General features: G+C 35.3%; 1 protein-coding gene across 5 annotated transcripts in view; it reads right to left on the minus strand.

Moving 5' to 3' along the window:
• The window catches only part of LOC149534136 (Putative thiol-disulfide oxidoreductase DCC), a 291,905-nt gene that overhangs the window by 247,571 nt on the left and 25,044 nt on the right, over nucleotides 1-19,290 (minus strand). For all 5 annotated transcript variants that reach the window (XM_089805389.1, XM_089805393.1, XM_089805390.1 and 2 more), the window contains exon 2: nucleotides 11,131-11,288. In XM_089805389.1, coding sequence (XP_089661515.1) covers nucleotides 11,131-11,288 — 158 coding nt within the window. The remainder of the gene's footprint in view (nucleotides 1-11,130; nucleotides 11,289-19,290) is intronic.

Consider the following 19,290-nt stretch of genomic DNA (forward strand, 5'->3'; position numbering starts at 1 on the left):
GATCATTGAGGTTGGGTTGGAAATTTGCATGCCTTTGAGCACTCATCGTTGGATGAGCATGGGTAGGGTAGGGTAGCATATGGAAGGGGCTTCTACCTCGCAGCCTGGCGATCATGGCACCATAGGTTGGCAGAGGGAGCTTTATATAAGTGATAACTAAATAAAACACTGGGTGGTAATAAAACTTAAGATAATGAAAAATGTTGTATGCTTGAGCCTTCCGCTGAGGGAGTTGAATCCGCACGATCCGAGCTTGGGCTTGTCGATGCCAAGTGACTCTCCATGATGTCAACCCCTACTTAGTAGTCCATTGAGTGTCTGACCAGAACCTGTAGTTCATGCATTTTCTTTTTCTTGGTTTTAGTCATCATATTGTCTAGCGTGTGTATTAGCCATGGATGTTTGCTTTATGTGTGTTTGTGGTTGGATCATTATCTCCATCAGCATGGCAGGAGTGGACCTACGGGTGCCACGTGGTTGGGAGGCATAGCTACCCATACCACTGCTAGGGACCGGTGTACAAAGACGGTCTATTGTCCTAGTGCGATCGTTGCTGGATGTTTTCACTTGGTACTTCGGGTCTCGAAGTATGCTTTATTGTGATTTATGCTTTCATTGATATGCTTGTATATCATGTTAGATGATGTTAGCTACTGTTGCATTTCCTTATTATGATGATTAGCATATGATAGACATATTTGTAGGATTACCTTATGCTTTACTTCTAGCATGTTAGATTTCCTTATGCTTATGTTGTAGCATGTTTTAGTAGTGACGTCCATTATATGATAGTATCGACGATCTAATCGGTAGCTTGGGATGTTACACGTGGGGGATGTCTAGGGCCCACGATGGTCTTATGATGCTATTATGGTTAGAAGGAACCGTGTACTTAGTTTGGTTGTTATGCACATTGCGATGTTGTTTTCAGTTATTGCGATGTTGGTTTAAGTACACTACGATGTTACCTTTTGTACTTTACCTTTTCTGCTTGTTAGATGGTTAGATGTTTCCGTCTTTTAGTATTGTGTTCGAGTGTTTACAACTCGAATTGTGGATCCAGTACTCCCCGATGTGGAGAAAGTTTATCCCTTAGTTTCATTACCTTTTTGGTTTTGGCGTGTTGTCCTGGGATCTCGCACGAAATCGTGCTTCCTCACGTGAGGATGCAAGATCTCTCATGGTGTGTTGGGTTTCTTCGCATGGCCTTTGGCACTTTCTCGTGCGAAACCCAACACCAGTGTTGGGTGCTTTGCCTGTTTGGCCAAGCACTTTCTCACGCCGCATGGTGCACATCCTCGCACAAAAGGCACTTCCTCGCGGGGCATACTGCACATCTTTGTGCAAAAACCTATCAATCTGTGGTCCTCACATGGAAAATAGGAGGCATCTCCACTGGTTTTCGGGGATCAATTTTTGGTGATTCTAGTACCCTTTGGGTTTACTTAAATTACCATGCTCTAATAGATCTTAGATTCTTTGTATTGTTGTCATTTTGGATTTCAATTTCCTGTTGTGTGTCACAATTCAGGTAGTGGAGTTTGGAGATTCGTTGGTTGCCGGGATGGTGGTTAAGTCTTTCGTTGTGATCTATGTGATCCATGTATGATGTTGTCATGTGCACTCATACTTGTAAAAAGAAAAATATCTTGGCTTGTATTTCATCTTTGTTCCAAGGATCTCCGAGCAGGGCATTACACCTTCAGCCTCTAGAAATACAATGAGAAATCAAATACAATCCATGATGAATTGCAATGCCCACCCATTGCCTTAAAAAGGCCTCTAAGAAGGATCTAGAGAATTACATGTACAAGCCGACAATATTATTTAATTTAGGCCTCATATTTATTAATAAATTAAAGGTCCTTTATTATTAAATGTAATTCCAAGAACCAATTAATTAATTAATTATTACAATAAAATTCGGGACATCACAAATCCTCGCTGCCCAAAGATTGCTTACCCTCAAGCAATCCGTAATTGAACAAAATGTCATCAGCTCCAGGATCCCAAACCAACCACGTAGGTGTAATGAGTGAATTGTTGACAAAATTTCGTTGGACCACTTTGATTAAAACACTATCATGTCCATAGTCTTCAGGACCCCAAATATGCCAAACTTGAAATTCACCAATGTAATCCTTCATGATCACTACGAGTGGATAGACTTCATAATCAAATAATGGTAGCAATTGTTCCTACAAATGAGTATTGCTTAACGCCTACACTTTTAGGTTCATGATTCCCTTAATGGAACTCTAAATCGTTAACTATACGCTCCAAAATATTTGTAACCTTGCTCTCCTTCCACACACTAACAATATTATGAGAGTTCACTCAATATTGGCTTGGTTCTCATCATGTTTAAGATCTTATATTTTGTTTTGTTCCCTACCTCAAATATTTGTCCATCATCAACTTTGTTTAAATCATCGATGATTTCTCCAGCTTCAACCTTCTAGTTGTCTTGACACTTTTGTTGTTCGCCATCCAAAGGGGCAATTAGAGTCTTTTTTTTGTCCATGTCCTCTAATGTTTGTATGACTTCATCCTATAGCCACTTATCAATCTCCCGCTTCAAATTATTGTTGAAGAGTAAATTGTGCTAAGATGACGAATACTTCATTCACAATTCTATATAATCCTTCAGAGATATGTCACTCCCTCATCCACCCATCACCGAATCTTGCTTGATTTACCTTCAATGATTCAACCAAAGTGAGTGTTTTTTATTCCTGACACTTGACCCTAAGAATTAAAATCGTCATCAATGACCTTCTACCCGCTAAGAGGTTGAGTGTTTCTTTCACTTGTTCGTGGAGCCTTTGTTGACTAATTCTTAGGACTCTTAGTGCATCATTCGATCTCAACACTCCACAGGCTGGCAAGAACACCAATTTTGACACCACTATAATGTTCCAGTTCTCCCCTATGACGGAAGTGTATGCCTAAATGTGTCATACGATGGAATCAACAAGTGTGACCATACACTAACTTGGTGGACAAAATGCTAGAAGGGGGAATTAATCCGTACGATCTGAAGGTGAGAACATGTATAGTGGCAGAAGATGTGATTGGTGTTCGGCAAAAGGAGGGTCCCACGTCCTTAGCAAGGTGGTTGTACGACTATAGGGTCCGTATGGAATGGCAATTGAGGTCTGTACTATCAAAATGTAAGTTGCTAGGCGTACGGAAGATGGCCAAGGGAAGAATGAGTGTACGGGATGCAAACCGAGGTGGACGAGAGTGGGTTGTCATACGGTGAAGAGTGTCTAACCCTCATTTCTTGGCGATTCTTCTCCTCCCCTGTCACCCATTTCTTCTAAAGGTATATTGTGATGTCTCTATTTTGAAATAATAAATAAAAATAAATTAATGAATAATTTATTATTAAATTAAATATATCATTAATATAGCATATTAAAGTAATTTAATATTATAGATTAATGAGCAAATATAATAGAAATATAATATATTATATTATATCATAATATAAAAGATTATAATACTTTATTTAATATCATTTCATAATGATGATAATAATAGAGCATGAATTTAAAATGATATTTAAATAAATAATATAATATAATTCATTATTTATATCATATAATAATACTTATCAATAATATTACAATTAATGGATGATATGTACAATAATATTAATGGATAATATACTATTAATAATATATTATATATAAGGATATGTTAGTTATTTATTACTGATAAATGTTAAATATATTTTTAGGATAGTCGTGTCTCTCCTCATAATATATATAGGGGTAGAGATTCTATCTCTTTATTACAACACAAATGAATGATGTTTCCTATAAAATATGAGGGAGGAACAACTATTAAACACCTGAATCTTATATTATAAGAAGATAAGTCCCAAAATATTGATAGTCTAAAAAATGAGACATTACAAGTGGTATCAGAGCACCGATTCTGCTAGCCTATCATATCACCATTAAAACTACAAGAATTTTTCAGCATATGCAGACAAAATTAGCTTAGAACTGATGTTATTGGAAGCTTCAATGAGACCAGTGAAAATCTCAAGCTATGTTATGACTCAAGAATGGATTTGCTGTTAGAATGGATTTATTGACTACACTTCTGAATAAGCTTTGCGATGTAAATGGCTTTGGGTGTAAAGAAAGGCCTATACATACTTATGGGTACGCAACCTAGAGTTTATTGTTCAGTCACAATAATTTGGGTCGGGTTGAAGCTCTAAGAAAGTTCAGTAATATATTTCTATCGCGTCCTTGGATATAATCGAGTTGGAGATCGATATAAAAGCCATTCCATTCAACAACAGTAATTTCCATTTCATAGACATAGAGGATGACCATTATATTCGACAAAATCACTAACTACATGGCATAAAATTAAAAGCACGATAACTCCACTTGACGGGAATGGCAATTGTAACGCCATCTCTCAAACAACCATTGCAATATCATAAAGGAAGAAGGACATTCTTTTGGAGGACTAACGAAGAAATAGCTGTGTCCGTGACAACACATATGAAAGGGGTTTGAGGCACATTCAAGGGAGCAATAACAGTTATGTTGCCTTTCTTAGGGCATTCTATACAATAAACCCCATTAACAAATTAAGACTATTGGGACTACAATTAAACTAAAAGGAATAGAGTAATTAGAGGACTATATCATTTTGTAGGCAGAGATTAGCGAATAAGAAAATAAAGGATTCTAGGGTTTCTACATGATTGGGATTTTCGCAAGATTACAGGGGAAAAATATTAACTTACCACTTATATTTGCAACAATGTCCTCCACTAATACCAGCGCAACTTCTTCTGAAAAGGTTAAAAATAAAATGCAAATAATAATGCCTATTGGAACGTTATAATTTATTGAAGTTCTAAGAAAATATCTATGCGAATGGAAATTGAATGGTCCAAAAATATCTTACTTTTGAAAATAAATAAATAAGACTTGGCAATTTTGGTTGGGTACTCGGTGGAGTTGCACAAAGTTTTGTAAATTTATTCAAACATTCCATAACTTTAAACACATAGAAGAGAGAAAGATGAAATCAGGGATAGCGGTAGAGAAAGCAATAGATAATCAACTGAAAATATATAGCCGAGCATCATCAAACAAGCATAGAGAAATGAGACAAATGGATGGAGAAATTACATGCATATAATTGTTTAGGACAGATAAAAGAAATGTTCAAAGCTATTATGAAACATTAATTGAAGAGGAAAATACACAAATAAAGCATAGAATGTGTATATATAAAAAAATACACATCCCATAAATTGGTATATTGATATTAAAGAAGAGTATGATGTGTAGCTGGAAAATAACAGAAGGGAGAAGAAATGAGTATTAGAAAAGAGAATTCTTCGAGAGATTGAAAAATCCAAGGATTTTACACAAGCGAAGAACAAAAGAGCTCTTTCGATATGACTAAAACATGCTACAGAGGAAATAATATCATCGTATACCTAGATGTGATATTGTGAACTCCATTAGGTTACTAGTAGAAAAGGTAGAAGTTGTTGACATAGCCCACTCATTGGGAGAGACGAATATATATACATAGATCCTAAGAGCACCATCAAGAAAATTCATTCAGTCACCATACGAATGTTTGAACAACATGCAAATAAGAGAGTCATCCGCATGTCATACATAATCAAAAAAAGGAACGATTTGGAGAGGAAAATTCCTACCCAGGGGAGAGTAAGGAGTCCCAGATAACCTACATACAGTCAGCAAATAAGTTATTTAAAACATTTGATTTCTTCCATAGTTAAGGTCAAAAAGTTTATAAGGATATGATGATTGAAGAAAGAAAAACAAATTAGATAAATACCAAAATAGCATTCTGAACATTAAATTCAGTCGTTAAAAGGAATATACTTTTCATTAATCATATGCTTTGAAGCATATAACAATAATTTGATGCTAAAGACTATAACATTAGTAAATATTTGAGAAACACTCAATAAGAAATTTCGCTACGAATGAGAAAAATGGTGGTTCAAGCACTTCATCAAGAGTCGTTCGTTGAGGTGCTACCTTTGGGGATATAATGATTAGAATCATGTTGATGATTCCAGCAACGAATAAGAGCCTAAATGAAGTTTTTAGAATAAACCAAGAGAGGTTTTTTCAAGTGGACCCTACTCATTATAGAGGATTGAATTTTTCTATTATTGGACACATAATCATAAGGATATAAATCAAAGGAGCAATTGAACTAAGGCCTCTAATAACCCTTAAGTATACAAGAGAATATATCAGAATCACAACATTATTTTGAGCACATTACTAGGAAGAAAGAATTAAATATTAATATGGATCAACATCATCTTCTTATGCATACTAAATAGCTTATATATCAAGAATTGAAGAAAGCTATAATTAGATTAAATCCATAAAATTGAGGTAAAGGATCAAGGAAAGGTACGTGTCAAAATCATATGAAATGATAAATGATATATGTTTGATTATGTGAACAAATACTATATATATTTATATTTTTACTATATGAGATTATTTCTTTACAAGATAACATAAGGACCGATGGAATGGGTTGTGCTACATCATACAAGGGCCCTAGGTAAGGCTTGCGGTGGAATGGGCATGAGCTACATCATACAAGGGCACTAGGTAAGGCCTGTGGTGGGATGGGCTTAGGTTACATCATACAAAGGCACTATCTTGGGAGTAATGATCAGAGTCTGGTAATTACAACAAGGGGGAATGGTGAGGTCGACTAGGTACAATACTCCATATGATATGGGGCCGAGGGGGGTAGAAGATCTGCCCTTGGGCCTAGGGTTGGGTAATAGGGCACCCTATTGTAGTTATTCCTCTAAACCTAGAACGATATATTAATTATCTAAGTAGACCACCTTGATGGATGCCTAACACCTGCCATCAAGGCCAAGGGGATCAAAGTCCCGCCTTGGGCTTAGATCGGGATAAAGTTAAAATATGGAAGAAAACAAGCATCCTACTAAGTAGGCCACCTCGTGTAGATTCCTACCACCTGTCACCGAGGCCAAGGGGGTCAAAGTCCTGCTCTTGGGTTTAGTATGAAATTAGTTTGAACTTAATTTATCGTGACACACCTTTACTTGAAATTTATATATGTATTTGTACTAATGATTTTGTGGTTGCAAGGACCACATTCAAGTACAGTAAGGAAGAAAAATTTGTAAACCCTTTCTCTAACCCCTAAAAATTGCAAATTACAAGATTTAATCAAGCAATTGCATGATGTGTGTATTATGTGTTTACATCATGTATGCTTCGTGTCTTCATGCATCATCTGTCTACATCGTGCATTCATGCATTTATGTGTCTACATCATGTTTGCTTCAAGTATTTGCTTGAGGAAAAGCAAAACTTGAGAGGGGATGACTGTGATGTCCCTATTTTGAAATAATAAATTAATGAATAATTTATATTATTATTTATTATTAAATTATGTATATTATTAATATAGCATATTAAAATAATTTAGTATTATATATTAATGAACAAATATAATACAAATAAAAAATATTATATTATATCATAATATAAAAGATTATAATACTTTATTTAATATCATTTCATAATGATGATATTAATAGAGCACGAACTTAAAATGATATTTAAATAAATAATTTAATTTATTATTTATATCATATAATAATACTTATCAATAATATTATAATTAATGGATGATATGTAATAATAATATTAATGGATAATATAATATTAATAATATATTATATATAAGAATATATTAGTTATTTATTAATGATAAATGTTAAATATATTTTTTGGCAAGTCGTGTCTCTCCTCATAATATATATAGGGGTTGAGATTCTATCTCTTTATTACAACACAAATGAATGATATTTCCTATAAAATAAAGGGAAGAACAACTATTAAATGCCTGAATCTTAAGTTATAAGAAAATAGTCCCAAAAATTTGACAGTCCAAAAAATGAGAAATTACATATATTCTTGAACTGATTTTCCTTTTGTTCTACTCTCCTATGAGTAGTAATATCTATGGTAACCTCGTTGTTGTGGCTGCATATGAAACTTCAACCCTCTAGGATGGCATGATCAAAAATTCTAATGCCACTATAGTATCCCTTGCAAATTCTAAATTTGAAATTTTGATTTCTTGACCTGACAATTTCATCAAACACTTTTCACGCAAGGAATATAATGCTGATCTAAATTCCATTTTTTTCTAAACACCAAACTTTAATAGATATGCTTGCAAAACCTCCAAAGTTTCTAACAATGAAGATGCAAATGTTTTTGTATTTTCTTCAAATATAAGCATTGGTTACACATGATAAAATATGCATCTACAACAATATGACATTAGGACCAATACCTACCATGTAAATTTCAATAATATTCTAATCCCTTCAAAATGATAGCTAGCTGATATTAAATTCTGATATAAATCATATTACAATGCTTCCACAATTACTAAATCCCTACAAATGCCCTTGAAAGATTCACATCTAGCCTCAAAACAATGCAAAATATAAATAGATGGGAACCTAGAAATTGCCCAAAATATTTGGATGTTACTATAGCAATGGTATTGTAGCAACAGCAAACTGCAGAAACCCTTGGCTTCACAAGTTATCAAGCAAAGTAGATGACAACGCATTCAATATCCAACAATGAGGCTTCCCTCCCTATTTATTCTTTTCCTCAAAAGGTTGGCCTCCTTTTCGAAGAAATAAAAATAATATTTAATTTCACTTTTTGAAAGATTCCCCCTATTTTCAAATTATATGCAATTGCACATTAAGTAATGTTAAAATATAATTAATATTAAGTACAAATAATATCATAGGTTACAAGAAGTTTATGACTGCAGGAAGTTGATTGTTGCAAGAATCATGTTGCCGCATGAAGTTTGTGGCTACAGGAAAACTATGGCAACAATAAGAAATTGCCCACGCGACCCTCTCCTGAACACCTTGGCCTATGGGGGGTCCAATTATAGGCCAAACTCCATTAAATCTGAGCACTAGTGAGAAGGGGGCATTTCAAATAATCATTATTTTTTATACTACAACATTCTTTTTGTTTCATTCTTTAGCCTTGCTCTTAATAGATATCATTGCAATGATATGTGTCTCTATATTAGAAATTGAGACTTGTCAAACTTTCGTGTTGTTTTATTGTCCAATGTTGAATGATGATATTGTTTTTCCTCTTGTGATTGAATGATGAAGATTCTGTTTAATACTTTTGTATTTGATGATTCACGGTTTATCTTTTACTCCGTAGGATGACAGGCTCTCATGAACACCTTGGCCTACGGGAGGTCCAATTACAGGCCAAACTCCATTAAATCTAAGCACTAGTGAGAAGGGGTCATTTCAAATAATCATTATTTTTTATACTACAACATTCCTTTTGTTTTATTCTTTAGCCTTGCTCTTAATAGATACCATTGCAATGATATGTGTCTCTATATTAGAAATTGAGACTTGTCAAACTTTCATGTTGTTTTATTGTCCAATGTTGAATGATGATATTGCTTTTTCTCTTGTGATTGAATGATGAATATTCCCTTTAATACTTTCTTATTTGATGATTCGCAGTTTATCTTTTACTCCGTAGGATGATAGGATCATGCTCTTATACCACTATAATGTCCCCTTTTAGGATCAATATTTACTTCACCTTTGCTCTCAAAAATTGATTAATAATATTTTATTGTTGCTCCTTTTTTTCTTAGAATGAAATCTCCTTTATACTTTATTGAAAAGGTCACCACTTCTCATTAGAATTGAGTCACCACTTTTCATTATTGCCTTTGAGAGTAATATTTTATTTCCCAAATTTCTCTCCCTCGTTTTGCAAATGAAACATTCTTCCTTTATATCTTCCAAGGTGGAGAAGAGTTACACCTCTTCATCATGTCTGCCCTTTGCGATGGTGACAACCTATTTACAATTTCTATTCCTTTGAAGAATCACAAAACTTCATTACTATTGCCCTTTGGAAGAGTCGCAACCTTTTATGATTACCACCCTTTAAAAGAGTCGCAACCCTTCATCGTTGTTGCCCTTTGAAGGACTCATAATTTTCATATTCAATACCCTTAATTAATTCATATAGTATTTTTTCTTCCTTTTTCTCCCCCCTTCCAAATAAAGTTTTCTTCTCCCTTTTTATATCTTATATTTATGGGAGTCACAACTTTTCCCTTTGTGCCTCTTGACCATTCATTAACTTAACTTAGTGTAATTATGTTATATTCCAAATTTATTATTTTATATACATCTTATTTTTATTTTTATATTTATATAATTTTATTAGTTTTAATTATTAATTATTATTGATTAATTAACTTATTTTATTTTACTTTCATAATATTAATATTATTGGATTAACCATATTATAATTTTATACATTTACATTATATTATTCATTTAATTATCTTTATAATTAATATTGTTAATCTATTAAGTTCTTTACTATTATTTATTTAATAAATTATATTGCTTAATTATTTATTTATTATTAAATCCTATTCAAGAAAAGGAACATTACACAAGATCAAAAGCTCAAAGATACCAAATTTCCACAATCTATATCAGTATAGTTAATTTGCTTCTGGAATCAAATTGAATGTATTTTTTCTCATAAACATTTCAGATCATGGTGAGCAGAGAGTTCAAGGAACAGAAAAATCCAACGCATTCTTTTATAATTTCGGCCAAAATCCTGTAACCTACATGTACCCCCTCCATGTTTTTTCCTCAAGCAAAGAAATAAAGTTGAACACGATCACAAGAATGCTTTTTACAATTTCAAATGGAATCCTTTGAGTTACATATTGAAACACATATTAAAAGAACCAATTGCCTAAAATCATTTAATTAAATGTCATAATCATCTCAACAAGAATATAGCTAATGGCATTTACTATTAATCTATTTCCCATTTTTTGTCATTATTATAAAATCCACCCATGCTAGTGACAAGTATACCAAGAAGGGAAGAACATTTTTTTACAAAAATATTTGCTAGAGTATTTTTTATTGGGTAAGTTGTTAGAAACACCAACTATAATTTCTAAAAGGCTACAAGTGTAAGGAAACTAAACCTCACGCATACACAATGGGCACTCCCCATCATATAGCATTTTTATTTTCCATGTATCTATAGGCTTTTTGCTTCCTTGATTTGCTTGGATATTTGTATCACTCTTTTGTCCCAAACTAGCTGCAACACGGACTGTGTGTATAACACGAAAATAATATGCTGCAAAATGAAAACAATATGCATATTTGTAATGTTATAGTCTTCCTGGACTTAACATAAATAAACTTCCTAAAGGAACAACTTCATCTGATACATGGATTGTCACTCACCTAAATATCAAGAAACTATTAAGGAAATATGAAAAACAAAATAACCCGAGCAGTTTCGAAGAAATAGTTTTGTCCAACTCAAAAGTTTTATTACAAACACTAGGCTTAAATCATAAAGCATTTTATTAACGTGGAAAACAAATAGATTATTACAATAAAGAAAAATCAATTAGCAAAGTCACACCAAGGGCATTTGCACAGTAGCAAAAACATATTAATTTGGCGCACGTTCAAAAAAAATCATTTTTTTGTATTTAATTATGTTCCTTCTTCCCCCTTCCTTCACCTAACCTTTTATGCCAGGATTTTGAACATCAGCATTTATGAGAAAATGGAGTTGCATAGATTCCAGGTAAGAAGATGTGGAAGCTTCAAGAGAAGTTCCCATCCTATTGACCACAATATATTCTTCCTACTATCCTTACAGAGAATTGTTCTGTCTGGAGATTTGTTTTTCTAGAACTCGTTTACCACTATTATTCCTGAGCTTTTCTTACTACAATCAATCTCTATGGGACAATTCTAGGGTAGCTTTGGAATGCTAAGTGTACTATTACGGTCAAAATGGGTGTCCCTCTCTGAATTACTCTGGGATATACAAAGATGAGCTTGAGAATTTTATTACATAGATCACATCAATCAGTTGCAATTAGACTTTCACTAATTATATCTTTCTCAATAAGATTCCAAAGGTTTGTAGAGACTCTAAGCATGCAGTTTATCATGTCACCAACTGAAAACCCTATAGTTATAAGTAGTTTGTGTTTTGTGATTATATATGAAACATAAAATAGTAAAAACAAACAAAAACTGAACCCTAATCTAATGCAGATACGGAAATATAATGATAGGAAATAAATTTAGAAAACTAAGCAATTAGAATAAAGTTAGATCAAATTATTAAATGATAATAATAAAGAATGATCAATGACAAATGAAACCCTAAGTAAACAAACAGCAATTAATGAAAAGCCCTAGAAACCCTGACAATTATTGTATAATATCAGATCTAGTTTATAGCAGCATTAATGTTGACAACAACTAATAATCATCCTATCGAGGTTACTCCTACTCCAAACTGCAATTGGTTCCAAAAGACAAAGATAGCAAACCTTCATCGAAGAAGCCTTCATTGGATGAAGCTACTAGACAAGAACTCTGAAGGAACAAATTATGTTTCATGTATAAGGAGCAGTGGAAACTTGGGCGCAAATGCCTCAGAAAAGGAAAAATACACTACATTGAAGTTGTATTTAATGATTAGGACAATCAGGAAAATCTACCCTGTAATAACCCCAACCGGTTATAACTTCAACAAATACCAAATTCTTCAATTTATTCAAAAATAAATTTCGCATACACAATTTTAGAATAATGATACACAATTAAATGAACAGATCCTCTTTATTCATTGCATAAATAGTACTAATTAAACACCCATACAATGAGATGTAAAATGTAACAGTGAACATGGCAAAGTATCAAACTTCTCCACCAATCGCAACCTAAGATGTAATGCTACAGAAGTCCCAAAATGACGCCCAATAGCAGAAGATCAAGTGTTCATTGGATGCAGATTTAACAGACCATAGAAGTAGACCAAAGTCACTCCATATAGCAAGGCACTGAAGCGTCCAACATAGCTTATATATGTAGATCGAACCACACTGAAAGCTTACCCAAATGTGCCGCAATTTGACATTTCGTAGCAAGGATTTGATTGCCAAACATAGGACAGAAATTGTGCCAATCAGAAAGGATATTAGGCGTTTCTAATTGCAGATATCATTCACGTTGATCCAAGGATGATGGATGCCAAAATTTAATGAGATCAAACTCCCAAATGCAAATAAGAATTATCACAAATTTCCAATGCAGCAGTTGTCTTTCAAGCTATAGCAGAAGCAGAAATGGAAGACTAACTCCCAAATTAATTCACAAGACTCAAATTCCAAAACTACCATACCTCAGTAGTAGGTTGGAAAATAATCAGCTCCAACAATTACTCTTCTCTTTAGCCCCAGTAAAATAGTAGGAGAAATGGCCAATTGTATACCTCAATACAATAGCCAATGCAAGCTCAGAACAAATCTCATATTTGAATCTACAATATTTCAGCTGTAGATCCAATGGAACAACTCAAAATTCAGACCCTCATACTTCAGCAAGGGCACAAAAATCAGAACTCAGAAAAAGCCACAAAGGCATCAAAAGCAAATAAAATATCCAAGCATACTTTTCTCAACAAATGGGCTTGTATTTATAACCTCCAAATGCCCTTTTTGTTGCCAAAATGTAACTCCATTCAAGAAGCTTCACCACACAACATTAATTAGAAGCTTCCATTAGGTTCTTTCACTTGACTTGGCTTAACTAATTAATAAATAGCTCTTTCCAATGATAACTCAACACTCAACTTAAATGAAATTATAAAATTAAATTATAACTTTATAATAAGTCATTTAATAATATTTTGGCCACTAAAAATATAATAACTCCCAAAATACTCATCATTTAAATATGTCATTTGAAATAGGAGCCATAACTATTATTTCTCCATGTGACCAAATGCACTTTCCAAAAATAGAAAGGGTCCATCTCAATCAACACCCAATTTACCACAAATAGTAAGTACACAAAACTAAGCCCAAACAAAGTCCAATTTGAGCCAAATGAAAACCAATCTGTAGCAATCTAAATTGTGCAGCAAACAAGAGCCTCTCAAGCTAAGCCAATGCCCCAGAAGACCCTCTATCCACAATAATTAGCATACAAGGATCACAATAATAGGCTAATCCCTGAAACTCCAATGCTGGCAAAAATCGAGACATTACATACCCCTAGAGGGCAGTCACCCACAGGACTCCAAGACGGTCAACCTAAACTGTACGGAGAAGACAGTCACATTGGTATGACGTAGAGAGACCATTGCCACGGCCAAAAACCCAAGATGTATGGTATTCCAAGAATGGGGAACCCTTCAAGGATAGAGGGTCATTGTGATGCTCGATAGTGGAGCCACACTAAACTTTATAAACTCATCTTTGGTGAAATGAAGAGGTCTACCTACGAAGGCACATGCAAGATTCCAAGTCAAAGTCGCCAGAGGAACTCTTACCTTGTTCCCCAACTGAGTATCACCATTGCTAATCACACAATGACGGAGGATTTCTTTATAGTAGACCTAGATGATATGGAAGTCATTCTTAGCATACAATGGATGGACTTACTGGATGAATACACACAAAGCTTCAAAAGGATAGACTTCACTTTGTTGTTGATGGAAAGAAGGTTGTTCTCAGAGGAATGGCCAATGAGGGACCAAAGGAAGTTTCCTCTCAACGGATGGGGGTCATTTTCTGGCATGATGACATTGTATGGTTTGCACATTGCTTCTATTCAACAAAACCAATAAAAGGGCAACGGGCATATCAAGATGATGAACTACAAGCCATCTTAAATACACATGATAGAGTTTTTGCAAACATTCCTCTTGGCATTCCTCCCCATCGTGGTTTCGAGCACACCATCAAATCGGAAGCCAACGCCAAACTGATTATCATTACTTCGTACTGCCATCCTAGAAAATTTAAAGATTAAATTGAGAAGACAAACCAGGAATTGTTCGATAAGTGATAAATTTTTCCCAACTCTAGCCCTTTTGCATCATCAGTGGTGTTGGGAAAAAGAAGGTCAAGACATTACGCATGTGTGTGGACTACCATGCGTTAAACAAGAAAACAATAAAAAATAGATACTCTATTCCCAGGATCGATGAACTGTTCAGGGTTGATGAACTATTGGATGAGATGCATGGTGCAATTTATTTCTCTAAAATAGATCTTCATTCTGGATACCATCAAATTTGCATGTGGGAAGATGTGGAAAAGATGACTTTTTGTTGTCACTACAAGCATTGTGAGTTCCTAGTCATGCCATTCGGATTGACGAACACACTAGCTACTTTTCAATCTTGCATGGATCTCATCTTCAACAAACAATTGTATAAGTACTTGTTGGCGTTCTTTGAAGAATCCTTATTTATAGTAAAACATGGGAAGAACACTTGAAGCATTTGGATGAAGTCCTCGGGATCATGGAGGCTCAGTCCTTGTTCGCCAAGCAATCCAAGTATGAATTTGGAATGACAAAGATACGATACTTAAGACGTGTTATCAGTAAATTTGGAGTACAAGTCCACCAAGAGAAGATTTAGGCTATCCTTGACTGGCCTCCGCCGAAATCACTCTCCGAGTTGCGAGGTTTCTTAGAGTTGTGCAGTTGCTACTGAAGGCTTGTGAAGGGTTCTCTCAACCCAATGCTACATTAATAAATCTAACTAAGAAGGGCTCCTGCCAGTGGAATGAAGAGGCACAAGACACTTTTGACAAGTCAAAAGGGGCCATGAGCACTTGCCCAGTTCTTGCCTTACCTAACTTCACTCAACTATTAATTGTGGAGTGTAATCCATCGAGAGAGGGCACTGGCATTGTATTGATGCACAAAAGGCACCCTATAGCCTATGAGAGTCGAAAAATTACACAAGTTGAGCGTCTATGTTCCATCTATGACAAAGAGATGTTGGCCATCGTGCACGCCTTGAGTAAGTTTCGGCAATATCTAGTGGGTGTCAAGTTCGTTGTCCATACCAATCATAATAGCTTGAGATGTTTCCTGAAGTAGCGGAATCTAAGCGAGGTAGCAAAAATGGGTAAGATTCGGGCTTTTGATTTTGACATTGAATATGTGAAGGGAAAGAATAATATGGTAGCGCATGCTCTGTCAAAAAAACCCACCATCTATTTATTATCTCACATTTTAGCCGATTCGAAAGCACACTAATTGATGGAATACTCTAAAAACACATCTGAATGTATGTTAATGGATAGCAACACTCATGATGACCAATATAAGGTAATTGATGACATCATCTACTACAAGGATCGAATATATTTAGTGCCTAAGTCCAATTTAAAGCACAAAATCTTGAAGGAAATGCATGCCTCAACATTGACAAGACACCCTAGGTTTATCAAGACATATAGACAGCTCAAGGAAAGCTTCTCATGGAAGGTGTTTAACGATGATGTCTTGCAGTACATGCGGGAATGTGCAATATGCCAGCAAAACAAATCCAAACACCCCTTAGCCGCTGTATTATTACAACCCCTACAAATTCTTGAACAGAGGTCGAGGAGCATCTCTACAGATTTCATCACCAAACTTCCAAAGGTAAATGGAAGGGATTGTATCTTCGTGGTAGTTGACCAGTTGACAAAGTACACACACTTCTTTGTCATCTCCTTAGATTTCTAGGCCGCACAGGTAGCCGACTTATTTTTCAGAGAAGGTTTTCACTTGCACAGGTTACCCCGAAACATTGTCAGTGACAAGGATGGTTGATTTCTCAGTACCCTTTGGACAAAATTATTTTGGTTGATGCGAACAAAATTATCGCCAAGTACTAGCCACCACCCCAAACCGACGGACAAACGGAGATTATGAACAAATGACTGGAAGGTTACCTACGAAACAATGTTTCAACACAGCAATGAGCGTGGATTAAATGGCTGCATCTCGAACGACACTATTATAATACAAAGTATCACATGTCAATCAAGATGGCTCCCTTCAAGACACTTTACGGATAGGAGCCCCTTTCATTTGTGGACATAATTTTGGGAGATGGTTGGGCACCAAGAACAAAAGAATTGCTACAAGGACAAGATATTCTAAGATTCTTGAAAAAAAAATTGCAGAGGGCCTAGAATCAGCAAAAGATCTATGCTGATAAACATCGGTTCAAGAGAAGTTTTGAGGTAGGTGACCTGGTCTATCTCAAACTTCAGCCATACCAACAGTCATCATTAAAGGCAAAGGGAAAAGAGAAACTAAGGTCGCGATTTTATGGTTCCTACCATGTAAATCGCTGCATCAATGAAGTTGCCTATGAACTTGAACTACCAAAGGGGATACGCATCCACAATGTCTTTCATGTATCCTTCCTGAAGAAAGTTGTGGGATAGAACATAACAATAACAACAAACCTTCGAACACTCAATGAAGAAGGGAAACTGGTTTTAGAACCAGATGAAATCATCAATGTTCAAGAAAAAAAGACACAGCGGAGCCATACCATCAAAGAATACTTGGTACGCTAGAAGCACTTACCACTCGACGACACCACATGGGAGGGTGAACGCATTCTCGAGCATTCAATGTTGCATTTGCTTGAGGACAAGAAAACTTTAGGATGGGAGGACTATAATGTCTCTGTCATAAAATAAATAAATTATTAATACCTTTTTTTATGGGTTGATTGATTTAATATATCTCAAACCCATTTTTATTTAATTGTTTTGGTAGTTGTTTGCCATGCCTCCTGTCGGCACTTAGTTTCTCCCTCAGCAAGGTATTTATGTTTTTAAGGGGCTTAGGGAGCTTTCTAATGAATGGTTCATAAGGCACAACACTTGGTGAAGGTTTTGCAAATGGGGTTCCAAGCTTTGGGTTTAACTATGGAGGAAACTCCGTAGTTAAGCGCGCTCAGGCTGGAGTAGTACTAGGATGGGTGACCTCCCAAGAAGTCTTGATGCTTCACCCCTATGAGCATCACCTAGATCCAATGAGTACTAAGTGTTCCATTTATTCTCATGAGAGATGGATTCATGTTGAATCACTACTCATGAAACATGGGTCAATGAGTTTGACTCAAATCACACAGTTAAATCCGGATAGCAATATCAAAATTTGACTTGCTGTGGAAATTATCTCCTACTTATCAATTGATGAGCTTAAGGGGCTTTCTAATGAATGGTTCATAAGGCACAACACTTGGTGAAGGTTTTGCAAATGGGGTTGCAAGCTTTGGGTTTAACTATGGAGGAAACTCCTTAATTAAGCGTGCTCAGGCTGGAGTAGTACTGGGATGGGTGACCTCCCGGGAAGTCTCGATGCTTCACCCTTGTGAACATCACCTAGATCCAATGAGTGCTAAGTGTTCCATTTATTCTCATGAGAGATGGATTCATGTTGAATCACTACTCATGAAAGATGGGTCAATGAATTTGACTCAAAATCACATAGTTAAATCCTGACAGCAATATCAAAATTTGACTTGCTGTGGAAATTATCTCCTTATCAAGGTATTTATGTCTGTGAGCTTGAGTTGTTTAGGTATGCAATTTGGATTTTGTTCTTTGAACTGTGAATTCCTATTGGAGTTCAGAATCGTTCGACATTTTGGAAGTGGAAGATCTTCCCTACCTGGCTTTACCGTTTTGGGTGGATTCAGCGCTCACCTTATTCCGTCTGTGTATTACTTGCTTTGGATTTGGAATATCTAGAGTCTCATCTTTGTCTGCAAATATATATATGATTTAGATTGCCCATATTTGTGTTGATTTATGTATGTTATTGGTAATTGTTTTAATTTGCATTGGATTTGGCATCGTGGAAGGAACACATACTCCATTATTCCTTGGCACAGATCTATCTCCATCACTATGGACTGACAGTCATACGACCCACCAACAACCATCACCCCACTGCATGACATCACCATACCTCTATCATATGTCATCATCTCACATTTCCTAGTTGTACAACCATCCTTCCATGCTACTGTAAGACACCTAGCCAACATCATCGCACGGTCATATTACCTCCACCTTACAGACTATACACTCCAACCGCACGGTCTAACCACTTTTGTCATACTAACATACCTATCCCATCTTCATCATATGGACAACTTGTTATCACCATACGCAACCCTTTAGTCTTCACTATTAAAACTCTATGTATGCTCTGATAAAATTTTCGATGCCAATGAACAATGTTGCTATGTTTCTTGTTTTAATTAGTATCAATTTTCAGAATACATTGAAGTG

This window comes from Cupressus sempervirens, chromosome 10, assembly GCF_028749045.1.
Source record: "Cupressus sempervirens isolate cs-2001-9-10 chromosome 10, ASM2874904v1, whole genome shotgun sequence".
NCBI lineage: Eukaryota > Viridiplantae > Streptophyta > Pinopsida > Cupressales > Cupressaceae > Cupressus > Cupressus sempervirens.